The sequence below is a fragment of the Protopterus annectens genome, chromosome 3.part1 (genome assembly GCF_019279795.1).
Source record: "Protopterus annectens isolate FY-2018-M chromosome 3.part1, PAN1.0, whole genome shotgun sequence".
NCBI lineage: Eukaryota > Metazoa > Chordata > Ceratodontiformes > Protopteridae > Protopterus > Protopterus annectens.
In genome coordinates, this window is record NC_056732.1 from 1,482,629,034 (window position 1) to 1,482,649,293 (window position 20,260).

At 40.3% G+C, this 20,260-nt stretch overlaps 1 protein-coding gene across 2 annotated transcripts in view; it reads left to right on the plus strand.

Moving 5' to 3' along the window:
• Positions 1–20,260, plus strand: part of STK31 (serine/threonine kinase 31) — a 5,081,810-nt gene that overhangs the window by 4,542,218 nt on the left and 519,332 nt on the right. For both annotated transcript variants that reach the window (XM_044067546.1, XM_044067545.1), the window contains one exon: positions 2,478–2,627. In XM_044067546.1, coding sequence (XP_043923481.1) covers positions 2,478–2,627 — 150 coding nt within the window. The remainder of the gene's footprint in view (positions 1–2,477; positions 2,628–20,260) is intronic.

Consider the following 20,260-nt stretch of genomic DNA (forward strand, 5'->3'; position numbering starts at 1 on the left):
ATACTACCACTGGTCTTCCTTTAAAAGAGGCTACTAGCCTGGTGTGAAACTAACCCAGTCAAAAAGGATAAAGAATGCAAAAAAAATAAAATTGGTTGTGTTTCTATACTTTTGCATTTTGAACCGTACTCATGAGCACATATAGATATATAGCAATAAGTATATGTACATATACGTATAGAGGCTTATGGATAGTCACACTTGTTTTATGGTACAGTGCTGTGATAGTGGGGCCTCCCTGTGAGGTACAGGTGCTGTCATCATTGCCTTGGATGGATCATGGAGGTCTCACCCAACATTTATTTCATTGCATTCTGTCTCTATGGGTTTCTGTAGTTACATCCTACTGACACTTCCAGATATTGAATATTGCTTTTTCATATTTGCATTAATTCCCAAACCATTCTACGTATACAGTGACAAACATGACTGTATTGATATCTGACCTTTGTCTAGTGTAGATAGACATTGATTATTTATATGCTATTTATTTGTATTGTAACAATTTTCATATTTCTTTAAATGTCTCAGCAGTCAAGCAAGATAGACAAAACTGCTTAGCCTCATGTGCAAGGTCACAGCTGTATGAAGAAAATGCTGCTGACTGTATGTGCATTGCTTGAATGGCTACTAAGTTACTGTAAGCTGTTTATACAGCATTACATAATTTATTAAGAGAAATACCACTGAAACAGGCTCAAATGCTGTGTCGATGAAAGACAAAAGTGAGTAAATCCAATAAAAAACAGACACAGACAGACACAACCACAGTATCCAGTACTAAAATATTTTACTACATCTACTGTTATCCTAAGGGATCCCTTGCTGAAGGTTGTGATTATGGCACTAGACCATGTGGACGTTGCAGTTTTTGTACGTATATTGACACCAGTGCTGAATTTTATCATCCTGACTAGAGGAAAATGTGCACTTTTAAAGTACGTGCTACATGTTATACTAAACATGTGGTTTATTTTGCTTATTATGTAAAGTGTATGGGGTTCTATATAGGGGAAGACAAATAGAACATTTAAAGAACATATTTATAATATAAATAAATGCAATAAGGTTAATGCACTGGCTAGACATGTTATGAGTACAGATGACACCCATGTTTTTAAATTTTTGGTTGGTAGAATATCAGAGAGTTATGGGTTAGGTGACACAGCTAATAAGACTGAAGACTTGGAGTCCACATGGATTGTTAGGATGAGGGGGGACTTGGGGCATGGTCTTAATGAGTGTGTACCCCTGAGACCCCAACTTAAAAATAGACCCCTTAGGAGATAGTGCAGCTTTCACTGATGTCTGTGTTTTATTATGCTTTTATGTGTTACTAAATTATGTGCTAATATTTTGTATGTGATATGTATTTCAGTAGTTATTGGAATGTATCATGTGACTGTTACCTTAGTGCTTTATAGGAGTTGTGTTTTACTGTGCATTTTAAATACCTGATGAAGCTATTGTAGTGAAAGCGCTTGTGTTCTGTGCACTTGCAGTAAAATCTTTTCATTCTGGATACTGCGGTCATGTCTGTGTGTCTGTTTTTTATTACATAATTTATGTTTGCTTTGGTTATTGTGGCACTTACAATCCAGTTTAAGACCTAGTATTGAATGTATGCAGCTGCTGTAAAGGTTACGTTATGCTAAGCTGTTTGACGTGTATAGTTTTGTAGTAACACTTCTGGGTCTAGAGATATGAACATTTGCTTGAACCATGAGGTAGTACTATCATTTTTAAAAAAGCTGTAGCCATCTCCACCGGGAGTTTGAGCTGAAACTCAGAAAAGCTCCATTGAAGGGAATGAGTTAACCAAAATTGCTCTTCTGTTTGCTAACATTTGGCAGTTTGTGGGTTGAGCTAGTGAGCTTCAGAGCTAGCTGCATTTTAAGTAGTCAGCACTTGGTACCAAAGACTGAGCCTGTTTTAGGTTCATATGACCCTGAGCATGGGAGCTTCTGAGAAAAAGGTGCCAGACTGAGATTGGAGGAGTGGATGAATTTATTCACCTGCCAAGGAAATCCCAGTTGAGCTAATATGATAATATAGATATGTTTAAAGGGAATTCCTTACACTGTTGTACTTTCTGGGGATCACTCACTGAGTTGTTATATTTAGAGGTTGGATGCCCAAACAAGTGTGATATCCTGTGAAGTAAATCTTGAGAGATTTTAAGTACATGTTAGCTCTGAAGTAGTGCAAGTGAATCTCTGAAGACCGTGTGCTGCCTTTTTAAGGTATGGAGAAAAAGGTGAAGATAAAAAAGCTTTTCCATTTATTAGTGTTGCTGTCATCACAGCATTGATGTACCCTTTGTGATACCGAGACCATCAGAGTTTGAACTTTCTTAGAAAGAGGAGTGGGTTGTGTATTGCTTGGGTGGAAGGTTTATTAAAATGGGAGGATTTTCTTATTTTTTGTATTGGCCAGCGATTGTTGTCTGAACCTAGTTTTTTTTTACCCTTTCTTAGGAAGTAGCTGCAGTCATGAAAGGAGTTGCTAAGGGATTGCATACATTACATGCTTCAAGTATAACTCATGGATCTTTGCACCCAAATAATGTATTTGTTGTAAACAGGAAGCAAGGAATTGTTGGAGATTTTGATTTCTCAAAGGATTTGGTAAGCAGTATACTTTGAAAATTAACTACCTCACTGAAAAAAAATCTTTTGCAGAGTATAAAATTATAGTCTGACACTGTGGCCGTTTCAGTTTGATAGTGAATATGTTACAACTCGGGAGGATCTGAAAATGTCAGTACATTTTAAATGTATGTAATGCTTTTATCCTGTCTGTTTTCAGGTAGTGGTTGTAGATCTCTGCCTGTAACCAGTCATCTCAAACCTTTTTACTGCCAAGTGGCACCACGTTAAATATCACAGTGTTTTCTCAGGTGGTTCCCTTTTTTTTCCTAAAATAACAATTGGATAAAAGCAGCTCTAGTAGAAGTGGAATACTTTCCTTTTTTTATTTTTCTTCATTGACTGTTTTCCATTAGTAAGTAGCAACACACTTGTCTTAATTTTAGCAGTCTTGTTTGTGCTTCGTGAAGAAGGCACAGTCTCATCTTGATTAGTGTCATGGGTAAATTCAAGTTCTGTGTACATCTAGTTTTGTGATGTGGACCTCTTCTACTTGAGATATGCGTATCTGCCTTTGTGGACATCTAAATAGCACTGTGCTAAGGATAAGCATACATACATGGCTGCAGGTTGATACTAGGAGCTCACTATGGGTGTATGGTTGAGAGATTCTTTACTGCTATCTTCAATTTCAGCAGTATTTGTTTTATGTTGATCTCCTGTTCTCATGGGACCCTAATGTCTGGCACCAATCTAAAAACAGCATGCCCAGTCCAATGCCTGCATTTCTTTCCTGACTTTGGCACATTTCATATCTCTATCCTGCCTTTTAACATATAGAAATTTATGTTTTGATGGTTTGAAAGTACAGGCCTTCAAAGTATTCATATGGCTGCTGGACCACAGGCAGTGGCCTGAACTGTCAGTGCTTTCTATGAGAAGAGCATTTTGTGAAATGCCATTATAAGTGCCTACATTTCGGCTCAGCACTTAATGCTATGTGAGGGAGAAACTTCAGATCTGCCTTCCATTATAGAAGATGGTGGCAGTTCAGAATGCTTATTACAGGTATGGGTGTTGTGGGTTACTTGTACATCACAGGACAGTGTTATAGCACCAAGCTTAGGGAGCCTATAATAAGTAAGGCAGTGAGATCCTGTAGAGGTATTAGAAATATTTTGGACATTTTACTAAAGTCTGTATGAAGCAGAGAAATATGGACATCAAGAAAAGATACAAATGGAAATGTTTATGGAAAATTAAATACGCCAATGTTAGAGGTAGTTGGGCTTCAGTTACTAACAGGATAGGAGGAGACGAAACAAAAATTGTGATGTATAACAAATCTACAGAAAAGGCCCTAGGAATAGATGGCATTCTTGTTGAAGTTTGGAAGCTGAGAGAGAAAAAAATTATAATGATCTGGAAGGTTTGATTAATAGTATTCTAAGAGGAGGAGAAGTACCAAGATCCTGGAAGAAAGCTGTGGGAGCTGTAATACCTAAAGAGGGTAAAGATCCATCAGATCAAGCTTCATACAGGCCAATTTCAATACTAAATCATGATTATAAAGAGTTCATGTTTATAATGGTTAAAAGAATGGCAAAAGTAATGCCAAAACTGATAGATATGGATTATTGTGGTTTGTGGAGGGGAGGCAAACATTTGAAAACATTAACAGAACATTGCTGATTCAGAAGGAAGCAGAATGTAAGAAAATACCATTGTTGTTTTGGGTCTTGATGCAGAGAAAGCATTTGACAGAGTAAGATGGGATTTTACGAGCAGGGCAAAGCATTTGTATTTCCTGAAAAAATAATGAGGTTGATTAGGAGGATATATGAGAGATCAGAGGTGGAAATTTAAGTGGGTGGGGTCCCCTTTGATAATTTGTATTTGAGCAGAGGAACCTGGCAGATGTGTCCTCTTTCCCTTTTTTTGTTTGCATTATATTTAGAACTGCTGACTAAGAAAATAAGGGACTCAGAAATTCGAGGATGTAATTGGTGTTGGTAGTCAAGAAAACCTGGCTCTGTTTGCCGATGATATAATTTTCTACCTGACAAAACCAGAAAGAGAGATTACAGTGTTGTTGAACAGTTCGAGACAGTTTCATATCTTTCAGGATCCAAATTTAATTAAACTAAAGCAAAGCAAAAGCAGTAAATTATGTATCCACATAAGAATTGGTTCAGCAATACCCATATTTATAAAGACAGGATAGAATGAAATACCTTGAGTATGGATTAAAATTGATTCTGTCTGGCAGTTAAGGATATGTGGGAAGATACTGAACAAAAGATAAATACAAAAACTGGGATAATAGAAACTTTGTTATATGGATACGGGTAGTATGATACAACCATTATTCTTATACATAGGTCAGGCATATTTTTATCAACCAGAGGAGAAGTTGTGGGTAGAAATAAAGAGCTGAAGGACGTTATCTGGGTTGGGAAGATGCCAAGTGGGATAAGCTGATTCTTCCAGAAGAACAGGGTGGATTGAGGTTACTTGATTTGAAAGGGTATTTCTGAGTTACACAGTTAGGATTATTATACGTAGCACAAGCAGAAAACTATAATTCAAAATAGAAAGGGATGATTATGAAACATGGGGGAAGCTCAAGAAATAAGGAGAGACTGGGATTTTGGATGCAGGCTTTAAGGAGAATCACAGTAATCATACAGAATATTATATCTATAAAGTAGCAGAAAGTATCTTAAGAACTAAGCCAACCCGGGAATGGAGAAAGGAGATTCTGTCAATAGGGATGACTGCAATTAGGGTTATAGACAGTGGGTAAGAGGAGGCTGGAATTTATTGGAGAAAACTGGCAGAGGAACCAAGGTATTGGGAGGAAATAATTACAGAGGAAAAGATGATAGAATAGGAAGACACCACAAATTTATTTGGACTGCAGGTTGGAGATTGCCTTCCCTATAAAGTATAGGGATGGATATCAGAGTATAGGCAATGAGAAGGAAGTAGGGGGATCCTAAATGAAAGACCAGCTCTGGCAGAGTTTTTATTAGACTCTAGAGCAGAAGCTGCCATAAGAAAAGGAATAATTAGTCGAGTGTATAAAGTATTGAATGTTAACTATAAGAATCAGAGGAGGTTAGAAAGGATTGGGAAGAGAGATTGGATAAGCAATCACAAAGAAACAATGGTAGGATATATGTATGACTCCATAATATGCAACAAAATCTAGATGATTTAGGATTTTTGCTTGGAAATGTTTACACAGATACTTTTGTACCCCTAAGTAAAGTTTTCCCCATGTAGATAGCAAATGTTGGAGATGTGATGAGGAAGAAATGGGTAATTGGAAATGAATTTTCTGGGTGTGCGGTCAGTTGGTGGACTTTAAGAATTTCCTGCAGGATGCACTGTCTGAGATGCTGACTGGGCAGATTGGTGTGATGAGGGAGATGATTTTTCTGAGATATGCTACAGAATTGGAATTGCCTAGATGTAGTAAGGTCTTGCTGTGTCTAATTACGGTGGTTACAAAAAAAGCAATTACTAAAAATGGAAATCACAATCTAAATCAGCTATACTAGAAGTAGTGAATATAGTAACAGAGATAATACAACTGGAATTGAGATTTTTAGAAAAGGGAAGGAGCGAGCTACATAGGAAAAATGGGAATTGTGGAAACAGTACATACAGGGGAGGAATGAGGTTTAAAAGAAGGCAGGACTTAAATTAGCTATGTAATGTTTGACTGAAGATAATTAGGTAGATAAGTGATGTATAATGTTTGCAACTGGGAGTGTCGGAATGGTTTATGATGTTAAATGCTTGCAACAAGGATAGTACCGGTGTGGTTTGTTTTCATTTATATAAATGTATTTGCCTGTGTCATAAGTGATGGTTTAATAAAGATGTTTCTTGTTTTAAAAAAGGTAGGAATTGAATAATTTATGTAATGTTGCTTAAGGTATGTGACGTACAGCAATGTGTGTGAAGTATAATGTTTGTAAACGTGAACTTGTTAATACAATTTGATAACTTTTATATCAATTTAAATTTGCTTATGTCATGTGATAATCTAGTAAAGGTGTTTAAAAAAAGTCAGAGCAAAGCATTATCTTTACTCAGGAAAAGCAATTGCACTATACCAGTACCACCAAAAAGCCCCCCTCAGTACTTTTTAAGAAAATTGTTTTGGTACCTTATCGAAGGGTCCATTTGTTATCTTCATCTACTTAGTCCCCACACTGAGCACTGAGTACTCTCATGGAAATGATAATATTAAGAAACGGACAGACCCCTTCACAAGCCAGGCACAGTCCAGAAGTAATCCAAAGGAAAACCAAGTATTTCAGCTATAAAATGTTCCACTGTTGTGAAATAAAAAGCACAATCCAGTTGTAAAAACATGCTACACTTTATTTCTGTTAAGCGCTTTTCGTCTCGCTTATAGTGAGACGTCTTCAGACCACATACAGTTACATCACACTGTGGTATAAAACCTGTTCCACTCTCAACTTCCCTTCAATTAATTACACAAGTAATCTAGGCTGCTTGATTAGTAATTGATAAATGATGCATCAGTTAAGTTAGTGGTTCACTGTTACTTAGATTTCAATAAAAGAAGCTTCTAAGTAATGTGCTGTGTGTGTGTTGCTTATATTAAAAATATGTAGGCTGTTGCAGAAATACATGTACTTGCATCGTGTGATTAAATCAATTTTATAAGTTTGTGTCAAGTGTTATGAATTTATATTTGTTTAAAATGCATAGTTGAAAAACATAGTTAAAAAGTTATGAATTTATATTTAGAATAAATACTTGTTTAAAATGCATAGTGAAGAATACATACTTAAAAAGTTTCACTTCTATGAGGTCTATTACTTAAAACATACCTTAATACATAAATAAATCAAGACATTAATATATAAATCACCTGTACCGAAACTGTTACAACTATTTGCTGGAAGCATGCAATATTTAACTAAATTTAAGTATCTAACATATCTTGTCTAACAAACCTGTCTGAAGTACATTTCCTGAAGTTTATAAAACAAACAGCGTTGGTCCTAAATTACCTGATAATGTGCATTCAGGAATGATGAATAATAAATAGTAATAAGCAGGGCTAAGGAAAGGCAAGTGAAAAGGTGGGGGGTAGGAGGGGAAAGGGGAAGAAGAAAGGGAGGGAAAGGAATTCTACAAAATTTTCTGTGTACCCTCTAGAATGCATGTTTAGATTTGTGACTTCATGAATAAATGATCGTGAAAAGCTCTTCAGTTTCAATATACAAGCTACTGAATAAATTTAATTCAAACCAGGGGCATGACAGGCACGGGTTCTTAGTTGCCAGGACAATTCTAATTTTTCCAAGAGTAAAGCAATTGGTCCGCCTCTCCTGTCTTCTGCAACACTGTCTATTGCTTGAAAACCAAATGAGTGGTTTGGATATTCACCTACATGTCTGGCTAAGGCATTTTCTAGTTTACACTTCCTAATACCATAAAGGTGTTCGTACACCCTTTCCCTAAGTTTCCTGTCGGTTTTACCAATATAGAATGCAGGACATGGTTTACATGAAGCAAGGTAAACCACACCCTTGGAGTTACAGTTGAATTTGCATTTAATACTGTACTCCTGCCCACGGATAGAAAAATTCTGACCTATATCAATGTAGGGACAATAAGGGCACATCTGGCCTTTACACATTCCTTTAGTATTAACAGAGTACTTTTCCTTTATTTCCTTCCAACAGATTCTTTAGATTTTTTCCTTTTCTAAAAACTGTTTTAGGTGGCCCTTGTAGTTTACCAAAAAGAACACTATTGAAACAGGTTTTATACCACAGTGTGAAGTAACTGTGGTCTGAAGAAGTCTTGCTATAAGTGAGACGAAAAGAGCTTAACAGAAATAAACTGTAGTAGGTTTTTACAACTGGATTGTGCTTTTTATTTCACAACAGTGGAACATTTTATAGCTGGAATACTTGGTTTTACTTTGGATTACTTCTGGACTGTGCCTGGCTTGTGAAAGGAATATTTGGTTTTTCTTTGGATTACTTCTGGACTGTGCCTGGTTTGTGAAGGGGTCTGTCCGTTTTGGAGATTCGCATGTTTTTTCTTGTTGACGTTTTTTCTAAGAAACAGTGCTCTGCCATTGTAAGAAAAGCAGATGACATTTTATTTCTCTAATGGCCAGCAACAGTTTCTGTTTTCTTGTTTGCAGATAGGGAAGCATTTTAGAACTGTCAGACTGTCAATTTGAAATAACTTAGCTAGCAGTCTGAAACTTTGACCTTTTTTATGCACAAGTAATTATAACTGTCTTGGCTTATGTTATCTTAAGATTTGATGTTGTCCATTACATTCTTCCTCACTGATGGGTCTCAGGATCGGACATCGGTTCCAATTCGGCAATTTTACAAGACACTGATCTGAGCCTCAAGCTCCTCCCTCTCCCATAATGCCTCACATCTGCTCTAACTTCTCAGATCTTGTTTGCCGCCATCCAGTACAGACAGGGTCCATAGCTCTCGAGTTTCATTCATCAGATAAGTGAATATTTTGACATGTTGTGTTGTTGTGTCTTTCGGCTTTTCCCGGTAAGGGGTCGCCACAGCGGAACTCCGGTCTGCTAATGATTGGTAGTTGATTTTTACGTGCCGAGTTACCAGCCCTGATGCACAACCTTCAACGAAGGAACGCTCATTCACGCATGTCTCCACGCAGAAGACGCTCTAGCTGAGAATCGAACCGGACAGCGTCTTACTGTGATATATATTTTGACATATCTATCCTAAATCTTCTTTGTTCAATAAATTAATATCTACACTTATCTTGACTTTATTTTTTTCTTCCTGTCCTTTAGGTTTTCGTACTTTTCGGTGTTAGGGACCTTCCCCTCCCCACTTCCCTTTTCGACTCTGTACAACTAAGTGCTTCGGCACTACCTTTGCTTTTTTCTTTGCCTTCTCAAAAAAAAAAAGAAAAGAAAGAAAACCTTATGATTTTTGTTATGGGTCTATATCACTTCACCGAAATGGCTGAAGTTCGAACACCATATGTTCAAACTACGAACTGCACAACCATCGAAGTCTTAGAACAGCAAATTTTTTTCTCAGGGAAAAAAATCACTGTTCCAAGAAAAACACGCAACACAAGCACAGCAAAAAAACATCAATCCACACACATACACTTAAAATCCTACACCTAACCCTACACTAAACTGTACATACACTACTACCTACCCACTTACCTTAACCCAAACCTTAACCCTAAGTTCCGTTGCTATCGCACACTCACCTGACCCGCGCCCTAACTATAACTCACCTATCTCGCCCTAACCCTAAAGTCTGTCACTATCGCACACCCACCTCACCCGCGCCCTAACCCTAACTCACCTAACCAGTGCCCTAACCCTAACATCCACACAATCACACACTTACCTGAACCCGACCCATAACTTCCCATCACAGTCCTGATAATCGCGAAGCCACAGAAACAGCCCACCGAATTCTTTTCCTGAGATAGAATTTGGTGTTCCACGGCTTTGCGATAATCAGTGTTCGAACTTCACAGTTCCAACATCTGGTATTTGATATTCAGCCATTTCAACAGACTGATAGAGACCCTTTTGTTATATCTAAGGAATATCCTTCCATCTTATTCTTAGCTTCTGCCTGTGTACCTCTCCTTTTTAGCTTTGTGTGTGTTTGTGTGTGTGTATGTGTGTGCGCACGCGGACATGTGGGGTTTGTTGGTTGTTTTACCAGCATTATGTCAGACAAACCAACTGGATTTAAATGATGCATTTCTTGTGGGCACAATATTCCTCATTCTGATGCCCGCAAGAAGTGTGTCTATTGCCTTGGTTCTGAACATCTTTAGGCTGAATATAACAATCCACGTGCTGTCTTGGACAGGAGGAACAAATTGATCCTGAGAGGACTTTTGCTTGTTTCTGGGGCTCAAACCCAGTCTAAGCCTTCTGTCTCCAAAGATCATAAAAGAAGAGCCTCCTCAGCCTCCCCAATGGCTTCTTCTTCTTCTTCCACCATAAAGAGACAAAGATTGACAGATTCAGAGCCTTCAGATCCCTGTAGTTCCAAGCTTCTGCCAGATCCGATAATTTCCAAAGATCAGGGCAAACCACTGATCCAGTATCCATACAGGGTCCGATGGACTCTATATTGACTACATATTCTTCTGTAAGAAGGTCCTCCTTTGAAACGAGGTCCAGGACCCAATCGCCAGTTTCCATGCCAAAGCATGCTTCTACTGCTCCTACTTCCACAGTTACATACACAGCTAAATGAAGACAATCCTTGGCTTCCTCTAGATCTTCTTGAAGCCTCTCCCAGTCAGACATGAACAGGTTGATGCAGAGTTTTCTCAAGGCACAGATACAGATGGGACTTTTATGATTTCCGTCTTATCCAGGATCCATGAAATCTCCAACAGCAGCCCTGCATGCACCTCCTCCAGTCCAACCAGTTGCTTTAGAGCTTAAGGATCCAGGTATTCTTAGGGAGTCGCCAATGGATCTAAGAATAATACTTTCCTTGTCTCCATCGGGGTCCCATACCAGCTCTATTCTGATGCCGTCTGATCAGAGCGGGTTTCGGATCTGGGACAGCAGTGCTGACTCTAGGGGTTTGGCTTTGTTTCAACTCTGTAGGATCTGTCCCTTTCCCTAGGAGATTTGACCTATGACAACTCAGGTCTGATACTGTCTGGAGGCTTCAGATGTAGGGTAGGTTCCATCCCTTCTCTTCAGGAAACTTTGGCTCTGAGAGAGAGAGAGGGAGTGGATCTCCTCAGGTCCATCATCCTTTCAGGTGGTAGAGAGGACCTTCTCTAATGATGGAGCTGCATCTCCTCAGCCCCTGAATCCTAAACAGTCCACATCTCTTCTGAGCCCTGATCCCATACATCCTATCTCGAGTCAGCCCCCCCCCCCCAAAAACGAGCCTCCAGACTACAGCCACCCCTTAGGTCATCCCCCACTCTTCTGATTCCTCTCCTAAATACCACACAGGGGGAGGTACATCATAAGAAAGTGCAAGAAGAGGCACTTGGACTCCATGCTGGAGCCCTTAGCTGAGGACACTGATTTTGATGAGGGAAGAGGGATCCCCAAAATCTCCCCCTGGACATGTCTCCTTCGGTGACATTTTGGAAATTTTAAAGCAGAAAGGTGGGTGGTGCTTCCAACCTCTTTCTTCTGAGCAGTCAATGTTTCTGGAGGCCTTTGGGACAGACCCATCTGTGTCCTGCATGCCCCCCCCCCCGGCAGGTGAGCTTATTGATCTAGTCTCCACTGGGCTTGGAAGGAACCTGACAGAGTGGAGCCCATTCCAGAGTGAGCTGATAAATATCTAAGTCCTCCTACTGAAGACTTCATTGGAGCAAGGGAGTGCTTGTTGATGCAAATGTGTTGTCAGCAGCCAACAAGAAGGAACTGGCTGAGCAAAGCTCCACTGTTCATCCCCCAAAGAGTCCTGGGCATTGAACAAACATGGAAAGCACATTTATGCCTCATCTACATGTGGACTGAGAGCATTAATCTACCTGGCATATTTCACATGACCTGCAAAGGGACTTGGAAAAGAGCTCACCAGCTCTGTTTGAGACCTTATTGGAGGAGGACTTCAAGAAGATATTTCTCCAGTTGGTACCTAATTCCTCAATGAGGTTACTCTCTAATGGTGCAGAGGGCATCTCTCGAGCAGTCAGTGCAGGCATAGCCATCAGGAGACATGCCTGGATGAGTCTGTGTGGGTTTGCAGAACCCTTCAAGTCATCTTTCATCAACGTCTCTTTCAATGGTTCATCCCTTTTTGGACCATCGGTGAAGGAGACCATCACCAACAGTGAACAGGAAGGAAATACTTTGTCTGTTGTAGGGATCAAAATTTCTACCCCGCAGAAGTCCTTTTCAAGGAACCAGCGAGGTGCTAAGAAAATTTGGTTCAAGAAATCTCAAGGTCCTTTTCAGGATCCTCAAGAAGAGTCCTCCTCCAGAGGCAAAGAAAAAGGATTTAATAACAGATGCCACCTGAGAGGCAGAGGGAGACCACAGAATCAGGGCTTCACAGAACCTTTTTCTGATAAGCCCTATCAGGGCTCCTGAAGCGTTGCTCAACTGCCTTTCTCTGGAGGCAGTTAGCAGCCATCTATCATTGGACCTAAATGCTTGGACAAATCTATCAAATGACATTTCCCGAGGTTAGTTTTTTCCCTTTTTCTTTCCACGTCCAAGTCCCAGGAGGAATCTCCCTGACATGCCACACAATCAGAGGGTGTTCACCATCCACGAAGTTCAGAAACTTGTAGACAATAGAGTCATCCAAAAGGTCCTAACTGAACAACAAGTATCTAGAACTTATTTGTGCTTCTCTTTGGCGCCAAAAAAGACAGGGGTCCTGTGACCAATCTTGGATCTAAGCAAATTAAACCTATATGTCAAGACGTCATAGTTCCAGATGATTACAGTCTAGTCCATTTCCATTTTCGCAAGGATGAATGCATATGCTGTCTGGATCTCCAGGACACGTACTATCATATCAAAATAGACAAGGCGGTCCAGGAGACATTTGTGCTTTCAATGGGAGCCAGTCATTATCAATTCAGAACCCTGTCTTTCGTTCTCACCACAGCCCCATAGGTGTTCACCAAATGCATGGCAGAGGTAGTAGCTCACCTGAGACCACGAGGATTCCAGGTGTTTCCATATCTGGACGATTGGCTCCTGACTGCACCAACAAAGCATCAACTTCTCTGAGCCAATGAATATATATTTCATATCCTCAGTCTTTTGGGTATCACAGTGAAACTGCCAAAATCAAAACTAACTCCTGTGCAGAAGTTGGAATTAATAGGAACAGAATTGAACAAAATTGCTCATATTGTGGCATTACCTCAACAAAGGGTAATATCTCTGAGACAGCAGATACAGACCATTCTGGATTTGCCAGCTCGTCCATCAAGACTGATTCTGAGAGCACTAAGTTCTATGTCAGCAGCAGTACTCTTGGTACCTATGGCGAAGTTCTTTGTGTGGGTAGTTCAGGGGACAGTTGCACTTTAGTGGTCCATCCCTATTTCTTCCATTATCTGTTCCCATCAAGCTAACTCCAATTCGCCAATGTCATCTTCAATGGTGGATTCTATCTGATGATCTATACTTTGGCAGACTGTTCTATCTTCTTTATCCTATAGCCACTGTGACCACAGATGCTTCCCTGTTGGGATTGGGGAGGGGCATTATCAAGGAAGATTTGTCCAAGGCAAGTGATCCCCATCAGAGACCAAATGGCATATAAATGTCCTAGTGATGAGAGCAGTTCTCCTGTCGTTGCAAGCCTTTCATGACTGCCTCCTCCTGGGGACAGTAGCAGTATATACAGACAAAATGTCAGTTGTGTGGTACATCAACAAACAAGGGGAACCCGTCCATATCTGTTGTGCGGAGAGGCCATGAGAGTGTGGGAATGAGCAATATCTTCAAACCGCTTTCTCCTTGTGATGCACATTCCCAGAGAGACCAACGTAGTAGCAGACAGATTCAGTGGGTCCATTGTGAGCTGACACAAGTGGTCCCTCAGTCAGTCAGTAGCAACTCAGATTTTGAGCCGGTGGGGACCAACCTTGCTGCAATCTGTTCGCCTCTCACCTAAACAACAAATGTAGCAAGTACTTTGCTCTGACCCCCCCCCCCCCTCCCTCAGTCAGGGAGTCATCAAGGGATGCTCTGGTCCATGATTGCCCCCCCCCAGGTCTCCTATATTCTTACTCCCCCATCCCACTGATACTGAAAGTTCTACAGAAAGCCAGCAGGTTGAAGAGCATTCTTATCCTCATTACCCCCTTCTGGCCTCCTCAGGTATGGTTCCCCTTCATATGGTCTCACACCAAATATCCCCATTGGATATTGAATCCCAGTCAGGATTTCATTTCTCACCCGTCAGAACACCAACATCTCAGTCTATAATTCCTTTGGTTAACTGCTTGGTTTCTCCACCTCCCATGATTCTAAGACAGTCCAGGCTAGCTTCATCCATCCAGAATATTTTTCTTGCCTCTCACAAACCTTCTACTGAAAAGGCTTGTAACAGCAAGTGGAAGAGATTTTCAGTGTGCGATTCCAAACAAAATATTCATCCTTTCTCAGCTCCTGTTTCTGCTGTACTACTATTCTTAGCTTTACTTTTTCAAGATGGTGCCAGTTTTTCTACCATAAAATTACAACTGGCAGCAATTACCAATTTTCACATGGGAAGACATTCTGCTTCGGCATCCAAACTGTGTAAGGCCTTTATGAAAGGTGTTTTGTTACTCAGGCCTCCAATAAAGGATCCCTGTCCACCTTAGGATCTAACTGTTGTCCTTCAAGGCCTTACTCAGAAACCCTTTGAACCAACGGCTCTAGTGATATTAAATTTCTGTCTTTGAAAACAAGTTTGCTTGTAGCACTGACTTCTGCAAAAAGGGTATCTGAATTACAAGACTTATTTTCCAAGCCACTTTATATCCTTTTTCATAAGGATAGGGTGTCTCTAAGAACTAACCCTACTTTCATGCTTAAAGTGGCTACAGAGAATAATATAAAGCAAGCAGTTCAGTTACCAGTCTTTTTTTCCATACCATTCCAACAAAGGTGAGTAGATGTTAATGTTTGTTCGATATTCATAGACATTTGCATTTTTACCTGCATAAGACAAATAAACATAGAAAATCTCAACAGCCATTTATATTTTCCCCTAGTTGATTAGGCCAGGCAGTGTCAAAGATTGCTCTTTCAAAATGGATAACCGATCGCATTTCTACCATTTACTAATTAACAGGTATGCAGCTACTTCACCTTCCAAAAACATATTCAACTAGGTCGACGTTCACTTTGTCTGCTTTTTCTTTGAGAACTTCCATTGATGAAATTTGTGCTGCAGCAACTTGGTCCAAACCTCATACCTTTGTGTCTCCCTATAAGTTAGACAAAATATCCAGGGGTAGAGCATCCTTTGGCTCCATGGTGCTTTGGCATATCCTTCCATAAGGGCCACCCAAGAAGTTGCATAGCTGGGGACTGTGATCCATCAGTGAGGAAGAATGAAATGGACATTATCAGATTTAGAAGTTATGTACTTAGCATAAGTTGGCATCTGTGTTGTCCAGTTACATTCTTCTTCATGTCTCACCCATCCATCCCAAAGCCTAATCTTAGAGAGATCTAGGGTTTGATTTTCAGATTATGGCCATTTTCTGTTGTATTCCAATTAGTATGTATCTACATGCATGTGAATGGAAGTAGTTCTTTTGATACACTGTTTAGAGGGCAGAAAAACTTGATCTGAGGATTTAGAGCAGATCTGAGGCATTATGAGGGAGAGAGAGAGCAGATCTGAGGCATTATGAGGGAGAGAGAGAGAGTGAGGAGTTCAAGGATCGGATCATAACCTTGTAAAGTGGCCGAATCAGATCCGATGTCAGATCTCAAGACCCATCAATGGGGAAGAATGAAATAGTACAACACAGATACCAATTTATGGTAAGAAAATCACTTCTGAATTTTCTGATTATTACAAACATGTCACTTAATTTTAATTGGATGTTCATTTTTTCTATGAAATAATTAAAATATTTATTTTGCATCAGATGATCTTGATCTCGAATAGTCCTTTGTCTCAGAATGTGTAGTGTTATAAATAAAGGCCAGACACACAATATGACTGCAGTTGTTATAAAGAATTCAGACTGAGATTAGAAAACTGAATGCAATAATAAGCACACAGTACAATCTTAGTTAAACTAGCTGTACCATCTTGTTTGTCACAGGACATGCAACACTAACCACTCTCATGTGTGATAAAATTATTTAAGTAATGACAGGATTTGAAAACACATTTCCACTACCGGTGTCATGGCTGGCTGTACAACTTTAAGGAGTCCTTCATGTGTGCACTCTATGATGGAGCCTCCTTGTTTAGACCAGAATTCAAGGAGAAGCTTTGTAAGAGTGAGCAAGAAGGGAAGACACTGCCATTGATTGGAATATAAATCAAGACCCTTCATCAAGCCAACAGTAGAAATCAGAAGGGTCCAAATTCATTGTAATTCTGATAATTCCAATGTCCACCCTTTGTCTCCCTTTTTGGCAGGGGCGATTGCAACAGGGATGGCCCCTTCAACAGATGCTGCCTAAGGGACAGGGTGGAATGCAAAACCAGGGGTTTAGTCATCCTTTCTCAGGGAAGCTACCTCAAAATTCCTGAAGGATTTGCCTAACAGCTTCCCCTCAGAAGGAAGTTTTGAGCTGATTATCTTTTCACTCCATTGTGTTATTGGCCAATCTCAAAAGGCAAATGGTTGATGAGATTATTATCCAGAAGACATAAACTTCTGCAAAACAGGTCTCTGTCCCTCTCAGACATTCTGCTCCATCAGCTCATGTGGCTGAGAAGGCGACTACTACTATTTTAGAAAATAGGGGCAATGCAGGAGGTCCCACCAGACCAGAAAGTATCTGGAGTTTATTCCAGATTCTTTTCAGCTCCAAAAAAGTCACAAGGACCACAGGCCTGTCATCAAATGTAAATGACTTAAATCAGTATGTGAAAAAAGACCCATTTCAGAACGATCCCTGTTTACAGAAAAAAACACTGGATATGGTCAGGGACATTTACCTCAATGTCAGAATTAATAGTGTGTCCAGGAAGTATGTACGCATCCCGCTGAGAGCCAGCACATCCAGTTACAAGCCCTGCCATTCGGACTCAACACAGCTGTTCACCAGGTGCATGGCCAATAGTTTGCAGCCCATCTGTGACTCAAAGGGATCTACACATTCCTTTACCTGTGCAGTTGACTTTTAGCTGCTGCTGCGACAGTGGAGTCCCTCCTAGCTGCATGAGATTTACTTAAACTGTGTGCATCTTTCAGTATATCTATAAATATAGAAACATCTCAACTTTGGCCAACTCAGTCTTTTACATTCATTGGCTGCCATCTGGACTCAAGGTCTTGGATAGTGAAGTTGTCATCTGAGGGACTCTTATCCTTGAGACCAACAGTATCTGTTCTAACTGTTCATTAGATCACTGTTACAGCAATGCTAACTGATGGGAAATATCCTGTCAAAGATACTGTACATCTGACCAGTCTACCAAAGCTTTGGTACACCTTCATCTTACTCTGTATGTTTGAGCTCATACCTAAACACAAGACTGTGTACTAGCCAGACTGAAGCAAAACTTCATCTCAATCTGTGTGGGTCATATGAAAAATTCCTGTTACATCAAGCTAATGACAGCTAAGTACCCTGTTTGGAGACCCTTCCTCTTTTTTCATTTTTCTATAAAAATTGATGTTTCATGTCATCTAAGATATGGAAATATGACCTTGGTTGACAGATCCCTTATAAAGAGGTGTGCAGAGTGTCATTTTTGTCTTGGGCATGACCATATTACTAAAGAGTTCTGTTTGTCAAGCCTTTGTGCCTAAGACCTTAAGAAGTTATTTGTCAGCTCTGAAAATATGTTTAGTAAAGCTTTGCATATGTTAGAATGCATTTTGAATACCCTTCATTGGACATCGCCCCACGATAAAGAAAAAAGTAAAAAAAAAGGCAGAAAAAAAATATTTTTCTTCCCACTTTTTTCTCCAGGTCAGAGACAGACATCCCTGTTGAATTTAATGATAACCCCACAAACCATCCAATGTCTAACCCTGGTTCCTCTGTCAGGACCACTTTGGAGGCTTAGGAGCAGGAGCTAGCACTTCCTCTCTGACTGATCAGACAGTTGACAGAGTCAAATAAGGAAAGTCGAGGCCAGTCATATCAGAGTGACCTCAGGGTATTTCTCAGATTTTAGTCAATGAGGCTTTCCAGTCACCCTCGTGGAGGTACTTGCACAGTATTCTCCCTCACATTATGATTTGTTTGGAAGACTCAAAGAGAAAAAAATAAAAAAAGTCACATTTCATTTCCTGCTACCCCTGCTCCTCTAAAACCTCAACAGGAGTGGTATAATTTTTCTTGGGGATTTTCAGAGTTATGTCTTTGAAACCTCCCCATCTTCTGTCTGCTCCATCTACTCCTGTAAAGGAAGGAGGAGCGCAACTTCTGATGACGATTCATCTTAAGAATCTGATTCTTACCTTCTGGACTGTTTTTTTACCAGATGTATTCTCCCCTAGGATTTGAGTCTGAATGTGAAGTTATGTTCATAGATTCATATGTAGGTACTAGGCTGTCGGCCCAAGGGCCTATGTAAGCCGAACCAGCAAGGTACCATAGCTTACACCACCCAAGAAAGTTATTTTCCTGTGCCACTGTCCAGCCGAGACACAGAAGTGATCCCCGGGATGTATTTCCTATTTCCCATCCACTCAAGATTTTTCTTGGCGTGCTAATGAAGAACTTTGCTTGACATAGATGGGTAGCTTGTTCCAGAGTATAGGACATCTCTGGGACAGGAATCTATCCCTCCAGTGTGTCCTGTTTATTGTGGTGACAAGGTTTAGGTCCCTAGTGCGTGTAGCTTGGCGGGATTGGGATTTATTTAGGTGTAGCATGTCCAACAGCTCTGGGTTTGACATAGCTTTATATGTTAGGCAGAGATCACCTCGGAGTAGGTGATATGCTACGGAGTAAAGGTGGAGTTTTTTGAGGCGGTCATTGTAGGGTATTTGTTTGAGGCCAGTAATCCTCTTTGTGAGGTACTTCTGTGGCCTTTCCAGCTGCTGCAGAATCTTGTGAGGTACATTCCAAAAGGGGCATTGTACTCTATAATGGGTCTAATGAGTGATGAGTAGAGGGGAACAATGACCTCTTTCCTGGATGAGAACCCTTTTATGATGAGGTGTGCCATGTAGAAGGGCTTCCTGACTACTGTGGCGATGTGACTATCAAAGGAGAGACTACTGTTCACCTGGGTCCCAAGGTCTCTTATCATGCATTCGGTGTTGAGTAGATTGCTGCCTACGTGGTAGTTCATGGGTACAGCGTTTTTACCAAAGGGATGACACTGCACTTTTTGGCATTGAGCTTAAGGCCATGGCTCTGACACCAGGCATCTGTCTCAGTGAGGCCCTTCTGTAGGATGTCCACATCATTTGAGGACTTGACTATGGCTCCTAGTTTGCAGTCATCTGCGAACTTTTTCAGACTATACACAAGATGAACTTTCCTTTGGTGGATACCATCCATAAGATAATACAGCACTTTAGCTGGAAGGGAAGACCACTGTCAGCAACTCAGAAGAGAAATTACAATTTGTTACATATGGAAATTCCCAAACTCTGATGTGCCTTCCCCAAGTCTATATCTTCTTCTTTGGCCCCCTGAATCTGGATATGTATTATAAAGTCTCTGAAAGCCTGATATACTTGCTTAAAACTCACACTTCTGACCCATTAATTATTTCTGTAGAGTCAGACATCTATACAAATTCCTTCCTGCAATGGCTTATCAGATGATAAGGAGAGAAGAGCCATGAATGGGTATGGGAAGAAACAATATACTTCTGCAACTTTGGCTTTCTGTGCCATTAATTGTCAGGACCCGCATGATTTAGTTACATGGTATATTCTTTTGACAATATGTTTAAATGAATTCCTGACCTACCTGAGTCTGGCACTAGATCTGTTTTGCAAAATATGTTTGCTTCAGCTACTCAGGTTGCATGTCTTTCCAG